This window comes from Apis cerana, linkage group LG6 (assembly GCF_029169275.1).
Source record: "Apis cerana isolate GH-2021 linkage group LG6, AcerK_1.0, whole genome shotgun sequence".
In the NCBI taxonomy this organism is placed as follows: Eukaryota; Metazoa; Arthropoda; class Insecta; order Hymenoptera; family Apidae; genus Apis; species Apis cerana.
In genome coordinates this window covers 5,081,546-5,101,690 of record NC_083857.1, presented here as the reverse complement: position 1 = coordinate 5,101,690, position 20,145 = coordinate 5,081,546, and the positions used below count along the sequence as shown (strand labels likewise).

Below are 20,145 nucleotides of genomic sequence, written 5' to 3'. Positions count from 1 at the left end.
CCAGACCCTTCCTTCCTCCCTTCCTCTTTAGAGAAACATAACTTTATTCCGTTCGTTCCATTGCCGTTTCTCATTCCCCAAGCAATGCTGAAAGCTTCTCATCTGCATGCTGTTGCTTATTTTTCTATAAAATTATTCTCTTTGTTATTAAATTACTTGTATTCTCTTTTTTATTCCTGATTTAAATTAATTTTTAATTTTCCAAGAGGGGATTATTTGAGAAATTTATTTATCGATTGTTCGAAAACTAAGGGAATATCTTTGACAATTTCACTCGCTTTTATCAATTTCGTGAAAAATTATTATAATTACTGTATGATACTGTTTTAAAAGCAAAAGATTTTATTGAAAGAGATTCTTCAAGATAAATGTTACGCGTATTTACCTTTCAGATTTTTGTTTCAGCGCAAAGAACTATAAACTACCACCTGTCTCAATGTATCCTAGCTTATATCCACATTAAACATTATGCACACTTTTCTAAATTATTAATATCGCATATTGAAAATCCGAGCAACGATTTAAACGTTCGAATTTCATCCGGAGCCAAGATTTTAAACGTGCGCGTCTTTTCTTTTCCACTTCTTCGCAAAAATTGCAAACTTATTCGAGCGAGAATGAAGTGGATACGCGAATCCTCGCGGAGGGAACACGTAAATTCGTTGGCGTTGCATAATTCGACGGTGACGAATACGGATGGGTCTCGACGGAAATCCGGCATCTATCGCGCAACTTGTGTGTCTTTTCCCTTCCGGTGGGTGGAAAAATACCGAGATATCGTTGTTGGGGGATGTTGTTCGCAACTATTTCCACCCGAGAAAATTTCAAAGCGCTTCCTACGTTTATTTTAGTTTATCGCGTGATTTACGGGAGGGGATTTTCTGGCCAAGTTGACAGACAAGTTTATAGCCCGGCCTCGTGTTTTCTCATGATGGCAAGGGATGGCTTCTTGTAATGAAAATAGCTGTAAACGCGAGAGATATTCGGTGATTGAAAATCGTGATTAATTCGTCTTTTCCTTGTGTTTTTTATTTTTTTTGTATATAAGTCTGTTATATTATCGCACGTTGATATTCGAGAAGCATTTTTGAGAAAAGAAAAAATGAAAATTTCTAATTTTTACTATACGCGATTCGGATCATCAGAGTGAATTTTGTTAAGCCAGATTAATTATCTATGGAATTGAAAGTAGAGAGTGTCAAAGAAGAATTTTTCACTTTCTGAAATTAATTACTTGTATCTTCTCCCTCCGTCCAAGCAAAATAAGAATAATTATTTTAACGAATAAAATGTATATGCTTTTCGCAGTTTCTTTCTCCGCTGTAAAAGATGACGAAACTTTCTCGGTTACTTAATACTACAACTTGTATTAAAATGAATTAAATTCTTAGAAACTGGATAAAGTTTTGGATTGAAATCTTTTGGCATTATACGATACGAAGAAATATTTATCCTCGCAAGATAACTGCACCGTAATTCACAGCACGGTATTAAAGCGTAATATTTAAATATCAATTTTTAAAATAAATAACATAATTTGAAAAATTCGATTATCGAATAGAAATACACGTTACTATATTTTTTAAATAAATAAATAATTCACCAAACTCTTCGTTTTTAATTAATGAAACATCTCAAGTTTCCCTTTGTATTTTGCGTTTTTAAATTTATTAAAAAGTCTTAAAATTTTTATTATAAATTATAAGTAATTAAATCTTCCTTATAAAGCGTTGATCATTATTGAAAGATTCCCTCTATTGCTTCCCTTTCTTTTTAATATTCTAGCTTGCCTTGATTCGAGCAAGCAAAATTTTTATCTTAATTAAATTCCAAGAACGTGCAACGTTCCTTCTTCCCCACAAAATAATTATTTGAAGAATCTCTTCTATGTTTCTTTTCTTCCTCGTTTTCTTAGTTTATATTCCAGCGAAATTCAATTCTTTTTTTATTTTTTTCCTCTTCCTTCTAATATATCCTCGTACAGTTGCGAGGAGAAAATTGATTTAATCGGTGGACACGGGATCGTTTTATTAATGCGACAACATCCTCGTTAATTAGAAATCAATTAACCCACCTGTCGATTATTCGAATACCTATTAATTAAACTCTTGATCATCTGTATGCATAATAATCGTGCCATTATTGGCATGATTATCGGCGTATCATCGAATTGATAAATCATATTCATCGTTTCGCCATACGAAGATGTTAATTAACGTCGAGATTGACCAATCGTCTTCTATGTGATTTCTTTTTTTCTTCCCTTTCTCTTATTTTTCTTTCTCTTAATTCCCTCGTCTCTTGATACATTAATTTAAAATACATATGAATACGCTCGTAGATAAAAGTTGAGAAGCAAATGAATCATTTGCAATTAATTATCAATTTTTTATATATATTTTTTCCCCTAAGATCAATAAATTGGAACTAATGGAATGTGTATAAGGAAATTTGCAAAAGATTAATTTGTATTTTATTAATTTTTACCAATAAGTACATTGTTATTCAGGAGATAATTACATTTGCATCGTTGATTGTTTTAAATTAATATTACAACTAATAATCACTTGGTAATTATGTTTTAATAACATTCAAAGCTGGGTATTATTAAATTTAGATCAAAGTTTAGATTGAATGTTGCATTGATTAATCTGTTTGACTAACATATTTAAATTATAATTACTAATTTCTAATTTATTATACGAACTGTAATTAATGTTGAGATTATTATTGAGGAATTACCAAAAGGATAATTATCAAAATCGTTTAATCTATCATTCACAAAATTAAAGATCTCATATTTCTCCATATTCTCATATTTTATCATAATAATTGAATTAACTCACATTATAATACCATTATAATACACGTCTACACTGAATCTCAGAATAACTCTCTACCCTCAAAGATTGTATCACCAGTAATAATTACACACGTATAATAAACCTACATTTCAACCTCCAACATCAATCGCACGTATTGTATCAAAACACCATCGTCAACCCCGTTAATCGCCTCCAATTTATTATTATTCCCACACAATTATCCATCCTTCTCTCCTCTAAATCGATCTGAATCAAAATAACACCCGGAACCGACTCTACATTACACCTCGCGCTGATAATTTCATCGCTAGCTTTCCTCCAAATATTTACATCTACATCGAAACAAAAACGAAAAACTTGTCGGGCAAAAACAAGAAATTTTCCTCCGCGATGGATTTAACCTTAAGATCAAACGTGAAGTGGCAATCCAAGCCCGCCATTCACAACTTGTTTCGCCGTTTAGCCGCGATACTACAGAAGAAGGATGTTGATGTGTCCCGGAAGATCACCCCAGCCGATACCGTCCACCGCTTACGGGGTGAGTTTTACGCGGCTTCTTTGACGGAGCAATTTTCGTGGAAGGATGAAAGGGGAGGGGAGGGGAGGAGCACGTGTCCTAATTCGATTTTCAGTGGCAGATACCGAGCGGATGTTACCTCAGATACACGAGGATCTTCTCCGGGGCGTATGCTGTTCAGAATTATCGAGGGCAGAGGCAGAATGGTTATCAGGAGGCGAGGGCGGCTTATCATCAAGTTCATCCTGTTCACGGGGGCCAAGGTCAAATTCAACTACACTCCACATCCTATCCTCTTGGAGACTGTAAGTTTTCTGTGCGATTTTTTTTTTTTTTTTCATATTTCTCCGCGATGGCTCGTTTATTCTTATGCTTTATTCGCTGTGTCCATGAATCCCGATTGCACGTGGTTTTTTGTGCGTGAGTTGTCTATTTTTTTTTTAATTAGATGGATGTAAAAGCTTCTAATTTAAAGTGTAAAGTATTTATTTTCGTTAGTGAAAATGGAATGTTTCTGTAATTAATTTTTGTACTCGTGTCTAATATAAAACACTGTTTCTTTATCTCGTGTAATTATTTCTTTTGCATCGATCATCGATTGAACAATGTGAAACTGAAAACTAGAATTTACGTATAATTTTTACACAATAACGCTGGAATTTTCATTTTATTTAACTTCCGAAATGTACCGTTGAATGCATTAAAAATTAAATCCAATCTACGAAAATTTCGCAGAAAATAAATACTCGTTTCATTCGATCAAACGAATATCAATAATTAATAATTTCGTATAATTTTATTTTATCAATTGATTTATTTTGCAGAGTAATTACGTTGCAACGAATTTACCAATTTAAAATTTGTTTTAACTTTTACGTATTGTGTTTTTTATTAAGATCGATCGAAAGAAAAAATTGAAATCAACTAAAAAAGTTTATGCTTCTTCGGTTTTGCTGTCGTGGAAATATTTCAGCATAGCGGTCGAAACAAATAGTGGTGGACGCAACGACGCTATTTGCGGTCGTTCCATGCACGATAGTGGAAAAATTAGTATCATTTGCGGCTCGTACGACAAAGTGGTAACTTTTGCTAATCCTACGGGATCAATTGTGATCCTACGTAGAGGATATATGATGTTCTTTTTTTTTAAAAGAAAAGAAAGGCAAATATGATGATAAAATAAACGTTTGTAATTAACGCGCAAGAATTAAATAAAATTAATTTTGTTTTATTAATAATGTTTGATTAATACCAATACAAAATCCAAGAGGGAAAGAAAAGAACATTCAAGCTTTTCTGATTAAAAAAGCGAAGCAACGATTCTGTTACAATTTGATAACAATTTTCCAATCTCTTTTAAGTAACGATATTTTTGAGATTGTATTAGAATGCTTGTTTCAATCGCGTCGAATTTTTTCAATTACGTACGTATTCATGGTCTAATTAAAAATATAAAAGCTTGGATTTATTTTTCAAATTCAGAGGATTAAAATTAAAGAGGCGACCCTTGTCCAATTCGGAAGAGAATCACGCGAGATGCAATCTCACGAGCAACAGAAACAGAAAATTCGCAAAAGACGTTTTCGAGGCGTTTAATTTTGCAAGTGACCTTTCACCTTTTAACTTTCCCTCTTATAATTGCCCGCTCCTTACGACTTAGCAAACTCTCGTGTAGACCTGTTGCTGTCTTCGAAATATCGTACGCGATATGATCGAGAAAACCAAATCAAATAAATTATTTTCAAATAAAATAAATTTTCGTGGAACGCGATCCTTGCACAAACGACGGATCATCCTTTTAATTGCAAACGCGCCCCAAAGGAAACAGAGGTCGCAAAGTAACGGCCCCATTGGAATTTCAAATGAAGCATAGCTCGCTGTATCGCGGCAACTCGATGCGCCAACAGTTTCGATATTTTTTTCTTTTTTTCAACCCAAATATTTCGCTCCTTAACGAACACCGTCGACATTTTTCCTCTCTTCTTTTCCACCCTCCTTCATTATCACACGTTTTTCGGCTCTGATTTCATCGTTGATTTAAAGCGACTCGAGAATAAATTATCCTCCTCCTCCCCGTTTTTTCCTTTTTTTATTTTTTATAGAATTTTCTCCCATCCCCTTCGATCAGCCAGCCCCATCGTCTTGGCCCAGTTCGAGACTGAAAAATGCAGATTGTTGAAGCGTGCTCCTGGGACAAGCTCGTCTTTCCACGATGCAAAAATGCGTTTCTTTCCCACCCTTTCGATCCATCCATCTCCGATACCCTCCTCCCACTTTCACATCGCGATTCCTCTCTCGATTTCGATGGTCCTTCGCAATTTTAATGCGTCATTTTTTTCGTCGATGATGTTCTTGATGGAGGTGTTGTTATTTATGATAATGATAATTTTGCGAATCATTCATTCTAACTCTGGAATAATAATTAAAATAATTAGAAAATAAAAATTGTTGAGATAACGTTGGAAATAATTAGGGTAATAATATTGAATTCGAGTTTCCTTCTATATTGCGATTATTGAAAATATGAAAATTTATTTATGAATTTCCACGAATAAAATAATTTCTGACGATATTTAGTTCGAAACAACGAGAGGAGCAAGGTATTCGAGCGTGAAAAGCAGGAAAACCGCGAGACAATTTTCAATTAAAAATTGATTTACGGCACATTTCTATTTTTCAGATTACTTTGACTTATTTCATGGTCTTGATTTTTACTTGCGGCACAATTTCTGGAAAAATGTTTCTCGCCCAGCTGCAGACAACCCGTTCTTTTATTTAGTATCACGGTATTCTCAGGCGGAATTAAAAAATAATTCTCCCTCGCGAGATCCCTTCTGTTCGAGGTACGAGCCATTCCTTTTTTCCCTCCCTTTGCTCGCCTCCTTGACTTTCTTTTATCCTTCTGTCTTCGACTACGCTTTTTTCACCATCATTTTTCTTCCCTTGCTTTCGAACGATCGTTCGTGATGTTTGGATAACGAGAAGTTTACCAATTCAAATTTGGTTTAATCGATCTCGTTCGTTTTAAGAGAGATTATAAAATTAGAATTCTTTTTGTTTCCTTTCTTTCTTTCTTTTTTTTTTTTTTTGTTCGAAATGATAGAAGGTTTTTTTTGCAATGGACCGAAATATGGTTACGTTTTTCTCGTGGACGAAATGAATCGTGATTTTGATGACGAGCATCGATTTATTTGACTTCTTTTTAATATTTTATGTGCCAGACTTTTAAATAGACGTGAAATATTCCTCATCAATAATGCATTTATAGTAAGCTTAAATATGCAAAAATATACAGAATGCATAAAATATGCAAAATTATACTAAATAAATTCATATATAATATTTAGAGAATGAAATGAATTCTTGTCACGTTCCATTTCTTCATTTATGTTCGTAAAAATGTGAATAAACATCATAAGATCCACTCATCGGAATCGAAAGTAGATGATAATAAATAGTACAATCAAAATACCTATTATTTTATAATATAAATTCATATTTTAAGAAATTTCTTCTTGAACAATTCGATAACCTAATCTAACCTTTGCAAAATACATTTTGTAAATCGTAATTTACCAATCATTTACACTTTCCTAACAGACCTGATATTAGCGTTAAAACTATCTTCTTTAAACTTAAAAATAAAATCACCATTGTCCAATCTATTTATAACATCTTAATATTCCATCAACTTCCATACACGAAACATTACGCGCAACAATCCATCATCCAACTATTCTACCCCAATAACCAAATAATTATCAGAAACGAAAAACACAAAGCAATAAATCCTGCTATTATAAATTCTCCTTCCTTCTGCATGCACAATCGATTCCATACTTTCATTCCACCATTATAATTACAAAATAAACAATATTGTAATTACAAAAATGACAACCTTAAATTATGCACAATTTCACTCTCGATCGAAGGCTTATTAAAAAGAAAAAAAGAAAATCAACCGCGATACACTCGACATTTTCCATCCGTGTCAACCGGATATCCGGTATCCCATAATTTTTCACGGCGTGGCCGCGTCTACTTCGCCTCGAAGCGACAGATTACGTCGCGTTTCTCGTTACTGTCGCCCCGAAGGCGTGTTTTTCAGCCCGTGTCGTATGAATATACAATCAGACACGATCGACCTCGCGCCGTTCCAATCCACCTCCAACAAAGATTAAATTTCGTGAAAAAGCACGTGTGCGAAAATCTACGTCCCCCATCTTATTTGACCTCCTCCCCTATCGATGCAGGTCCATTTCACGCCAGTAGGGGTCTCTGGCGGTCGTGATTCGAACGGTAATTACGAATTAACGTGGCGTCTTAAAGAGGGCGTTAAATTGAACACTCGTGGAAGAATTTCATCGAGATTATCTGTGGGGGGAAAACGAAAAAATGTGAAATATAATATGCAAGAGTAAAAAGGGGGTATCTTTTGTTTGTTTCTCTGCAATTTTTTTCTTTTCTTTTAAAATTTCATCTCTGCAAAATTCCATGATACACTTTATCAGAATTCTGTTATACGATCCTTCGAAATTCCATTTCAGTTATCTTCAAAATTTCGTCCTCCTAGTCTCCTCAATCCCATTCTATATTCACTTCATCCCTCTATGTTTCCAGAAAAAACTTCGATATTCTATCTTTTTATGGATTTTTGAAATTACTTAATATTGTACATATTATTACAAATAAATGCCATTTTAAATAATCATTATATTTTTAAACATATTATTACAAATTGAATAATATAAAGATTATAATATATTAAAAATTAACGTAAATTGAAATGTACGTTGATAATAAATATACCAAATAACGATGATTTAGTTAGCTTCGAAAATTTTATTACAAGAGAACGACAAACTTTGCATATCATTTTAAATAAAAATGAATGAATACCGCCTGGATATTGATATAAAAATTAAAAGAAAAATTAAAAAGAAATCGCTTAGACTAAATCTAGGAAAAGATTTTTCCAATACATCATATCAACTTCATCTAATTATTCGCAAAATCTTTTATACTATCTTGCTCGATGAATTTTAATTTTTTAACATGTAATGCAATCCTGACATTATTCGTTATAAATCGTGCTTGAAGCTACAACGAAAGCTAAATCTTTTTTAATCCCAATGGAAATTTTTGGTTCTAAATATAACGAGTTTCACGGTAGATGAGGATCTAACGAAAGATTGTTGAAATCGGGTGAAGAGAGGAGAATTTCCCTGGTGGTATGCGACAGTGAAACTTAATTTCGCCCATTATTTAATTTCACTTATTTGAATAACGTCGACGAGTTGAATTATTTTAATTGCTTAAATGGCTATGAGGAGTGAAACAGGAGGCGAATTGAGAGAATGTGATTCATTTAAAGCTTCGCTAAACGCGATTGTTCATCCTCGTTTCTGCCCCTTGAAATGATTTACCGAGCCGAGAGAGTTTTCAAGTATTAAGTATGTCATTAATAACTCGGGGTGTCGTTAATTCACAGTTTTGTCTTTGCATTTACAAAAGAGAAATACGATAATTGCAGAATAATAATTTAAATTTCCTTCCTAAAATTTCCTACAAATTTCACATTCCGATTTTAAAACTTGCACGATATTAAAATTAAAATCGTTTCGTGTGCCCTTCCATTCGTGTAGCAGATTGTAAAATCTTTAATTTAACCCATTTCCAAACTATACACTGTTTTGCACCTTAAATATTACAATTTTAAAACATTTCATCCAATAACAACTATTTTCATATTTTCAAAACTATATCATATCGAAAAACTAATGTTTCCACGCGATTAATTCATAACGAATACCCACAAAACGGACAATTATTTTAAATTCCTTCTAATTTTATCATCACGTTTGCCGATCATCCGACACCAATAAACAACCGTACCAAAAATCCAGTTTAACCCTCCAGTTTTAACCACGAAGAGGGAAAAAACCCATCCTGCGCATAATAATTTCGTCATAACGGGCAAGCAAGGGGTCGAGTGAGACGAAGAGAATAAAAAAAAAAGAAAAGAAAACAAGAACACGGACCCCTGAAGGAGGACTTGGCGAGGGGTGGCGGCTGCTCCCACCGGTAATTAAAGCCCCCGAAATTTTATTTCCCGGCCGCGTGTATTCCGCGGGATCGGCGAGAGAGAAACGAATAAACGAGAAACAGGCGACGTCGCCTGTGGATAATCCTTAACCTCGTTACTGGGGCTATTTCGTCCCAGTTTATGCAGAGTCGACGCCCGCTTTTAATGAAACTGCTAGATTAACGTCAATGCGTTATGTCTTTGCCACATTTGTCCCTATGTGTGCGCATACGTAGAGATCGTGCATGAATTCGAAAGAATTCTTGCATCGAGAAGGGAATATTGTTTTTCACTTCAACTCGTTCGATAAAGGTTGAGCGTTTTTCGGTGGAATTGTGCCGTGGCGAGAGGGAAAATTCTTCGGCTTCCGCTCGTGGTTGGGAGGACGATCCTTCTTTGATAATGCTTGCACCACCGTTCAAAATTATTCGAGCACCTTGGGATCTTGAGAGCTTTTGATTAAAAGAATTATGGAATCTGAATATATTTTATTATTTCATCGAAACGTATATTTTTATCGTGCATATTCTAATTTATTCTTGCAAAACAAACTCCTTCGTTGTTTTCAAAACGAAACTTCGTAAGATCGAAACAGGCTTCGATTCTAGGAGTATTAATCGCAAGAATAACGTATGATACGTATAAGAAATATATAAATATATTACGTATATATATATTCAAAATAAAGATTTTGCTTTCGTTTTCATATACATTCGTTTATTCCTGCGGTTATTTATTATTGCTCGTTAATACTGTGACCGATTAATACTGATATCCCGCAGTCAAAACTGGTGTTGGGAATTCTAGTTGATGAAGTTTGTGTCGCTCGTTTCAATGGAACCCGATTATAGCTCTATTCAGTATCTCATCTACGTTAACACATTCATAACAGGACGGTAACCGAGACTAGCTTCCGTTTACGCTTCCCAGATCATAATGAATGCTTTGTAAATTGTCTGTTGAATTAATTTGAAAGAAATTTGGAAAGTTTTGATTATGTTTTAATAATAATAATGATAGAAGAAACAAACGTGAAATAAACATATCGCGTGGGGTACGTAAGATGGATTATACGTTACATATTCTCCAAATTTCATATTATGCATTCATTTATGCATTTCATTGTTCGTTTTAACGTAGAATCCAGACGCAAACGGAAGTTCGGTTGAAATATAACCAACGCTGAGCACGTTAAGCAGAATTGTTGAATAAGCAAAAGATATTTCTCTTGATATTTGACAATCGTGGAAAATGCTTTTGTAATATAGGTATATTTTAAATTAATCAACTATTATTAATCGAGGAAGGAATATTATATGGACAAATTTAAGAATATAGTAATATGCATGTATGAATAGGAGAAAATAAGAATAAATATATCGAAATATATAGAAATAATTAGAAAGTTAAAAAAAAAGCATGTTAAAATATATGAAGAATATTTTGTATTTTCGTTAAATTTTCATTTTAATAAAAATCAACATTTGTTAAAAATATCTTATATGTTTTTAATGTTTTAATTGCAAATATAAAACTCTTCGTTTAAATTTTAATAATTCTAATGTTAATTAATTGTAGATTTTATGAATTTATACATGTGATTACACGAAGAAATATATTTTTTAATATCTTCGTGCATACGGATTATTTTTTAGATTGGATAAATAATTTTTAAATTTAAATTATATAAATTTTATAGAGAAATAATATTTAACTCGATGTTTTTTTTTAAATAAACGTGTTTTTCTATAAATAATTGTTTCAAATAAAACTACATGTATATGCACTATGTGTCAAAATATAGAATATAGTATAGTTGAAAATAGATTATGATATATTGTTCTGTTAAAAAGATTTATATTTCGTTTAATCTGAACCATCGACCTCACTTATATTTGTTACAGTATTTTGACATCTTAATGTTTTATTTTAATAAATCACATTCTTTTGTGTGTGTATGTATGCATGCAATTCATTGACAGTTCATTTTAATAAATTTTACAAATGAAATTTATTCTACTTTTGAATTCAGAGTAATTTATTGTACTGTATTCATTAATTTTGAAGAGGCTTAACAAGAATACACATTATTAAAAAAGAAATATAGAATAGTAAAAAAAAAAAAAAAAAGAAAAAAGAAAAAAGAAATGGGAGGAAATAAAATAAAAAGTCTGTAACGATGGGGTTAAAATCCTTGCCCAAGTTTGAACGTTATCAGGGATTTAAACTTCATTACTTCAATGGGTTGGCAGCATCAGTGTAATCAGCTGTGAAAAGTTTACAGATTCTGTTCTTAACTATACAACCTCGCTCGTTTCGTGAATTTCTTCAAAAAGCAATTTCATCGTAGATCGATACATATCACAACTATTGTATATATTTGAATATTTTTTCCTTTTTATTTTTATTTTATTTATTTATTTATTTTACGTTTTCTTTTAATCGTTTGCGGATTCGATATTCGAATGAACTTATAATTTAAGCATCATTGCAATACTAAAACATTTCCATAATATCTTGAAATCATTACAGAAATTTTATGTGATTAATTAATTAATTAAATTTCTGCTTAATATCTTCTATTTGAATTTCATTCTTCCTTATCCTCGTTATATTTGAATGTTTTGATGTTTTAATATCTATTGATTTTGTGATTTTGTCAAGATAAAAGTCTGATCCTTCGTCGTATTAATATTTATGTAAAATGGATTGGAATGATTGGTCAAATTTTATTTGAAAATGACAAAAGGAAGAACTCTGAGAACAATGAGATTGGAAACTTTGCGTGAAACTTTGTACAAATGTACAACTAACAGTAAGAATTGGATTCTACCATAGAGAGTAATAGTTTGGCATATTTGAAGCAGTTGATTTATGAGATAACATTGAAGTGCCATTCGTGACTTATGCATTCTGCATTCTACATATCATCAACATATTAACATCTATTCAACATTTAGATTATCTTCAAATGTTAATTTTTCAAAATTTTTAATTTCTTATCTATCAGTTAACTGCTTATTGTTGTTTCAATAATTAATAATTGAAGACTAATATTATCAAATAAATATTAGATTAATATAAATTATTATTAATTAAATCAATTGTAATTTTTGCAAATTTGATAATTCATATTTTCTAATTTCCTTAAGACAGTTTCAAAGTTAAATTAGTTTAAAAGTTATAACATCTTGAAACGTATCAAGTTTTCACTTTGACATATTAAATATATTTCTCTACATTATAATCTAAAAAATAGAAAATAAGAAAATAGAATTTAACGATCATTCCTTATACGATCTTCAATAATATTCTTTTAATTACAAATATTAATCGATCAAACTGTAAATTCTCATCGATCAATGATGTCTAATATTATTACACAAAATCTCTCCTAGAATCTCATAAATCATATGAATTTTTCGACGTATAATTCAAGTTTGCAATGTAATGCAAAACGACATGTGTACGACCTACTCTGCCGAGGAAGAGCATACCAGTCGGAGAGAAAAGAGTTTCCAATTTTTATAAAAAAATTCGTCTGAAATTTCGATTTTAAAGATTCGCGTTTTTTTCCAAAAAATTTTTATCTTTTTTTTTTCCTAGAATCAAAATTCAAATTCGTATTCCACACATATTAATATAATCCCTGTATAATCCCATTACGCTCTGTTCAATTCCGTTCTTTAGTTAACATTTCGATTTATTACTCGAATTTGCAATTGTATTGCAACACGAATGAGATGACAAAAAAAAACTGTTGAAATGGACTATGTTACCCCGCAGTAAGAAAATTTATGAATATTCAATACGAAAGTAAAGCGTGGAAACCGTGATAGCCATAAGCATCGATGATCACGAAACGATCTAGCCCCGGATTAAACGGATTTACGCGACTCTCTCTTTTCGAGGTATCGATGGCACTTCAATCAAGCGACCTCTCCCCCCTCCTTGTTCAAACTTAAAACGGTTATATTGTAAATGGAATAATTCAAGCTGGTCGTCATTAACTCGGTTATGCCGCTCGTTCACGCAGAGACCGTTATACAAATGCTTTGCCTGCCAGCCTTCTACAAATTGCGTTTCGTTCATCGAATTTCACGAAGCGCGAATTTCAATAATTAATCTCGCGGATACACGGATTTTCGTTTCAAATGCGCGCGCTGTGGTAATAATTTAAATTGTTTCGCGGGGAAACGGAGGGGAGGGGATTGCCATTATTCTCCATCGAAACGTTGTGATCCGCAGAAGTGAATGGTAAATTACCAAGGAGCATTTAGACCGGTTATCGTATTACAATTAAGCATTTTATTGTTGTTATTGTTCCGGAGAGAGAGAGAGAGAGAGAGAGAGAGAGATGCGGTTGGCGTCGTTGATACCTCGCCTCGTGATATTATTCGGTTATTTCGTTGCCTTTTGTTTATCATTTTGTTTGCAGCTTAATAATCCTCGGTGTTAATTATCGTTGGATGTTTATTCGATCATTTACGACCTGCTTTTTTATTATATTTTCGTTCGTAAATTTTTAATTCGTTGTTAAAGAAGAGATTCGAAGCGATGATGAAGCGATGTGATTTGGAAATTTTATCTAGTTTTAGATAGTTTTCGTCCAACGCAATTTAATAAACAAGCCTCAATATTTTTATACATCGATTTTTATATATATATAATACTCTAATGGACATTATAAAAATTAATATTAAATTATCTAATTAAAACAAGAAACAACGATTATCACATGGAAATTAATATTCATCGATACATAGCATTGGACGAGATAGAATAATTAGAATAATACTGCAACAAGCGCGACTGGAGCGAAACAAGAATAATTAGAATAATACTGCAACAAGCGCGACTGGAGCGAAACACCTGAAGGGATATTTTGCTATCTATCGTCTGAAAATATCCTTCCTGAGGGAAAGTATTATTTCAAGGGTCTCTGGTTTCCCTCGAGATACCGCAACGAGGGTGAATATCGTCGCGACAGTAAACACGAAAGGACGTGAAACGACAAACGTGGCCGATATTAAAATCCAAAGAAAAAGAAACGCCAGTCGGCTGGGTCGATATCGAATCAAATCGAGACGAGAGAATCTGCTTCCTCGTAACGCTTCCCTCATTCTCGAGCAACACGTTTCCTTCTCACGGGTAATAATATCTTTATCTTCAGCATCCGAGATAATCCTACATCCATAATGATTTTGACGCATTAATATTTAATATTTTAACAATCCACAGTGAGTTATAAATATTGTCGATTATTTGATTGAGAAAATTTGGAAATATTAGATCGAACAATAAATTCGTGAAAGAATCAAAATGAATTATATTAGGAAAGATATTATAAAATTAGAATTATCGTAAATTATCTTACGTACGCTTAAATACGATACCATAGTCGTTAATGTCAACGAGCAATTTCTAATCTGATCTGAAATTCGATATTTACAAATATCGATATTAAGAAAAAATATGAAAGTGCATTGAAGTCACGTAGCAAAATTACGAAACACGTTTAATCACGATGTAAAATATTTCCTCGATAAATAATCAATTAAATAACCAATTTCTCCTTTGAATACAAAATCGAAGAAATAAAACGTATCTTCTTCCATCAAACATACGTAAACGTAATACGTGTACACAAAAGTGATCCAACAACGTACCTCTCTCTTTTTCTCTCTCTTTCTCTCTCTCTCTCTCTCTCCCTTTCTCCCCTCCTCGAAATCCTCGAACGCGGAACGATCGAGTTTTTCCAAGTTGGAGCGGTGATTTAAAAAATTTCGAAAGCCACTCCGCAAAGACAAACGAAGGAAAAAAGCGACGAGCGGAATTCGGGTTATCGGCGATCGTTTCAATTATGGAAGACGTTTCCGGGGACAGTGTGCGGGCTACGAACGGCATCGATCGATCGAGCCTGCATCCGGTGATCGAGGTCTAACATGAGGCACGTGACTTGTGGATGCGCGGCCGCCGGAAATCATCCAGGCACCGAAGAAAAAACCCGTTATGCTGAACGTCGTGGCACCCGGCAAGCTCATCCTAACCTTGCAATCGATACCACCGTTCGTCGTCGAGAGTATTTTCGCTTTGACGCTTGTCATCCTGTTGGCGGTACCCCTGATCCTTCGTTTCCAACACACTTTAGTACGTGTCTCTTTGATTAGGCTTAACGAGGATTTAACGCGTGTTGGATCTTTCGCGTCTCTCTGACAGGTTTTCTTGGCAATTGGATATACTGTTCAGTCGGGGGATGGAACGAAATATAAATTCCTTTTTCCGTTGCTATTCGTGATTTTTTTTTAATAAGCGAATGCTCTTTGTTTCTTCGAGATGGAGCAAATTAATTATTGGAGAAATTGTTATTTATCGTTGGTTTTGTGGTAATTTAATTATTCCCCTTTTTATTTACTTTATTCTTTTCGTTTCGTTTTCTTCCCGATGAAATGATCTTTAATAGCCCACTCATCAGAAATTTAATCGGAGGCTTTCGATCGATATTACAAAATTGCGCGTATTGAACGTTGTAGTGAATAGTGTTAATAATTAAAATTAATTATATCGAAATCAGATTGGAATATTAATTTCTGGATAAAGAGAATTTTAATAATTACTATTAATCTAATTGACTATATGTAATTACAAATCAATTGAATTTAATCGTTAATTCGTTACGCGTACACATTAATACGTGGAACATTCAAATAGAATGAAATAAAATCAAATAAGAGATCGATTTATCAAAGACATCACTATCGAATCTAACCTTAGCAGCAATTTTAAAATACCAAAATATCTCTTTCGTTTAATCTCCCCCATCCAGTGACGTACCATATCCATTCCCCTTTACCAGAATTCATTACAGGACACGACCCAACATCTAATCCAATAAAAATTTCGCTTTTCTCGCATCCTTCGAATCTCCGTTTGCACACACCGTCGGAATATCGAATGCTCTCCCCCACCACCAGGATGATTCGATCAAATTCACCAAGAAGACTTGGCCAACCCCTCTCCTCAACCAACGCAAATTCGAGCAAAATCGCGACCATGTCGTGACCCATTATCCAGTCACCACGTTCGACTCCGAATCCAGTTCAAGCACGGACCTTTGCTTGGAATCGGCTCGTAAAACGATCTCGACGCCGATTTTGCAGGCGAGCGGTGACAACGTGAGAAACGATTACAGAAATGTGAGAACCCGAGCGTACGTGAAAAATGCAAAAAAGAAAAGCGACTCGATGGTGAAGAAAAACGACATTATCCTGAAACAATCGTCCTCGTTCATCGCCACCAACTCTGAATTACCGATCGTCGATATATCGGCGTTCGATTACGACGCGTACCGGTTCAAATTGGTAGAGACGGCATTGAGGAATCAATACAACAATTATCAACCACCTGGCGACGTTGTCATGAACTCCATCCATTTGAACAACAACGATTCCACGATCGCTTTGAGACTGAACAATCAGTATCACCACAGCCTGTTCGACTTTGTGGAGGAGTATTACGACGCGACCAAGGGTATGAGCAAAAAGGAAACCGAGTATTTGCATCCATTGGATCATTTTCTGATAAAGGGGACGCAGAAGCCGGAAACGGTGGAGAAGGAAACGGAAACGAAGCGCGTGGAGATGGCCGACGTTGGTGGACAGGATGAAAGATCGCCCAAGATTTCGTTTTACGATGATACCGTTGTGGATGGCTCGATACAGAGGAGACAAGGTAATGGTGAATTGGTTGGAATTAACGAGGCTTTTATCGTTTCGAATTCGGTATTTCTGAAACGTTGAAAGATGATGAACGATGGATCATCTTGTATTGCCATTTCTTTTTTCTTTTTTTTTTTTTTACAATTCTTCTACAAAATTTTCAAAAGACTTAAAAAGAAACCCTTAAAAAAAAGAGCAACCAATTCACCTAAAGATAATTCTCGCAAAAAAAAATCCTGTTGGAGTAACTATCAAATTCTTCGCACGAATTATAGACCTGGTCGTTAAGGGAAGCTTGAAACCGTCGAAACCGAGGCCATCGAGCGCAGGAGCGGACTCGACCACTTCGAGGCTATCAACGTTGCCACGGTCCACGATCAAGAAGAGCGCGACGAAATTCTCCAGGACGAATTCGAGCACCGATTCGGGGAGCTCGAAGCGGGAAACGTTCTTCTTCAACTCGCACAGACGCGAGGACAAAATTCTGTCGTTCATCGACGGAGTCGAAAGGGAGTCGATGAATTGCTCGACTATCAGCTCGATCGACACCGAGAGTGTACGCAGCATGTCGAGCAAGTATCGAGACATTCACTCTTCCCACTCCCGCGATTCATCGATCGGCTCGAGGCCATGCGTCGCGGAGAAGCCGCACTTTGTGCCCTGGCTGGCCGGAAATCCGGAGAAATCGTTCAACAAGAAGTACGTGAACCCTGATAGGATATCGTTGAGGGCGTCGGAAACGTGCAAGAAAAAGATGTCGAGGAAATTGAGCAACTCGTTCAAACACCGGACTAGCAAACTGTCCATTCAAAATAACTCGGGATGGGTGGATCAGGCGGTGAAAAGTCTTCCCCAATTGGACAAGAATTCGGGGAAAGATGGGTCGAGGTTGGTTGCCGCGAGTAAGGACGAAGAGGCGAGATCGAACGTTCAAGTTGGCAAACTGGAGGTGATCAAAAGCGAGACTGAAAAGTTGGCGAAGATCGATTTACCATCCGTGGGTAATTTGTCGGCGAGGAACGATTCGCTGACCCGTTCGCGCCGTTCCTCGATTAAGAATCCGTCCGAGGGGAGCTCGCCAAGGGTACAGGCGCGGAAAACGATCGATTCGTTGATGGAGATGGCGGGAGATTCCGGCGAGGAGACGAGATTAGCAGCGCAGACCAGGTCGAAGAGGGCCACGAGCGAGGATGAAAACGCGGAAGAGTACTCGAGGAGATTGTCGGGGAAACAGGAGCAGCCGGCTGAGAAACTCGGCAAAGTTTCGAGCGACAGGAAACAAGGCTCGCGAAACGTCAGCCCTGTGCTACTGGCGAAACAACAGTCTGCGCCGAAACCGGAACTTTCCACGGAATCGTTCCCCACGAAAGACGAGATTCGAGAAAACCTTCGCCAAACGGGTTTCGACAGGTTGAAGAGTAACGAGAAACGGAAAGAGACGTCGGAGATGAATGTGAAAACGAGAGATGGTATTAAGAGGATATATCAGGATGGGCAACAGGCGAGGATGGGTCAAAATTCCCCTAGATCGAACGCGTACGAGAGGAGGAACACGAGCGACTCGTTAACGAGAAGCAAGGAAGAGGAGAAGGCGAGCGAGGTTGGTCGTAGGAAAACTTCGAGCGGGATCAAGAATTTTGGTAAAAGCAACGCGAATAAGATGCCCTTCGAAAAGGCGAAAAGCTTGCATCAAAGGGTGACGGGTTCGAAATTGAACACCGATAACGTGAGCAGCGCTCGATCGATGCAGATCAGCAAGTCGAGCAAGCCGCTAATGGGCGAGATGAAGTGTTCGAGGGTTGGGAAGATGGAGAGAGTCGGATTCGAGTCGAATCGGATTCAAGAATTGAAGGAAAACGGGCCAGACGACTTGAAATTGCCGCGTCGTGACTCGAAGGCTGGCATAGCTATGCAGGCGGGATTGAAGAAGTATATCAAGAAGTTGAAACGGGTGTTGTCCGATCGCGACAACACGAATATCGGTGAGTTGGCCTCTTTGAGCCTTACCGACGCCATCTTGCCCGATCTTGAGTCGACGTTGTCGTCGGTCGAGGTCCAGGAGGTGCAGAATCTGTTGAACATGGCCGAGAAGAAGTCCGAGTTGTTGCAGAAGAATATTTCTGTATTGTGATATGTTTTCCTTTCACCCTCTGTACATATATATATTTTTCTTTCTCTCTTTCTTTTAAGCGAAAACAATTTCTACCATACCAATGCCTCTCCCCCTCCTCCTATACGAATCGATCCGCAATCTTTTTTTAAACCATTTTTTTGATATCCCTTCAACCTTCGTTTACGATACGATTCCACTTGTTTTCACTCGAAGAAAACGCTCTGTATATCCATTTCATTGATATATATATTGCAACAATTATACATCTCTCGATTTGGGAACTTTTTGTGAAACAGACAATTTTATTTCCGTGAAAGAATCTGTAAACTTTGATATAATGTAATTTGCTATAATATAGTTTGATGTAATAATATATAATTTCATTATATTTTAATTCATTGATTCTTATGCTGTTCTTTTTTTTTTTTTGTTTTTTTAGGATTAATAAATAAGGATATTTTGTTTTAAATTAAATCATAGTGAGGATCTAGTGAGTATCATAAATGAGAAATTGAACGTCTGGTTAAGAGAATATGGTCGAAGGGAAGTGTTGGAAGAGAATTTAGATAAAGGATGATCGAAAGGTCTCGCACCTGTTACCATTTTAATTAAGACATTTAGACAGTTGGGGTATAATTTATGATAATAATCTCGTGGTAAGTTTATAGCTGTTCTTCCTCAATACATTAATGTAATGCAAGCATTAAATATTTATTTGTTGCTATTTTTAATTAAATATTTTCTCTCTAAAAAAACAAAGTAAGAAAATAATTATAAAAGCCCTTTGAGAACTGTATTCGAATTTAATAACTTAAGATATTGTTCTTCCTGTAGGAGTTAAAAATAAACAAATTTTTATTTTACTATGGACAACTAAAAATTGTTTC

The 20,145-nt window shown here is 35.2% G+C and overlaps 2 protein-coding genes across 5 annotated transcripts in view; both read left to right on the top strand.

Moving 5' to 3' along the window:
* LOC107998282 (fibrillin-2) overlaps nucleotides 1–20,145 on the top strand; it is a 152,549-nt gene that overhangs the window by 126,239 nt on the left and 6,165 nt on the right. For 2 of the 4 annotated variants that reach the window (XM_062076060.1, XM_062076059.1), the window contains one exon: nucleotides 393–2,964. The exons of 1 other annotated variant lie outside the window; for it this stretch is intronic. In XM_062076060.1, coding sequence (XP_061932044.1) covers nucleotides 393–851 — 459 coding nt within the window. In that variant the 3' untranslated portion in view covers nucleotides 852–2,964. Of the gene's footprint in view, nucleotides 1–392; nucleotides 2,965–3,288; nucleotides 3,364–3,457; nucleotides 3,648–20,145 lie in introns of those variants that run through there. One more of the 4 variants, XM_017057473.3, reaches the window with a different exon arrangement.
* LOC114577606 (uncharacterized) lies at nucleotides 12,734–19,649 on the top strand. The gene is made up of 2 exons (XM_062076066.1): nucleotides 12,734–17,158; nucleotides 17,421–19,649. Exons 1-2 carry the CDS (start codon nucleotides 16,672–16,674, stop codon nucleotides 19,274–19,276), a joined length of 2,343 nt encoding a protein of 780 aa, XP_061932050.1. The 5' UTR covers nucleotides 12,734–16,671; the 3' UTR covers nucleotides 19,277–19,649.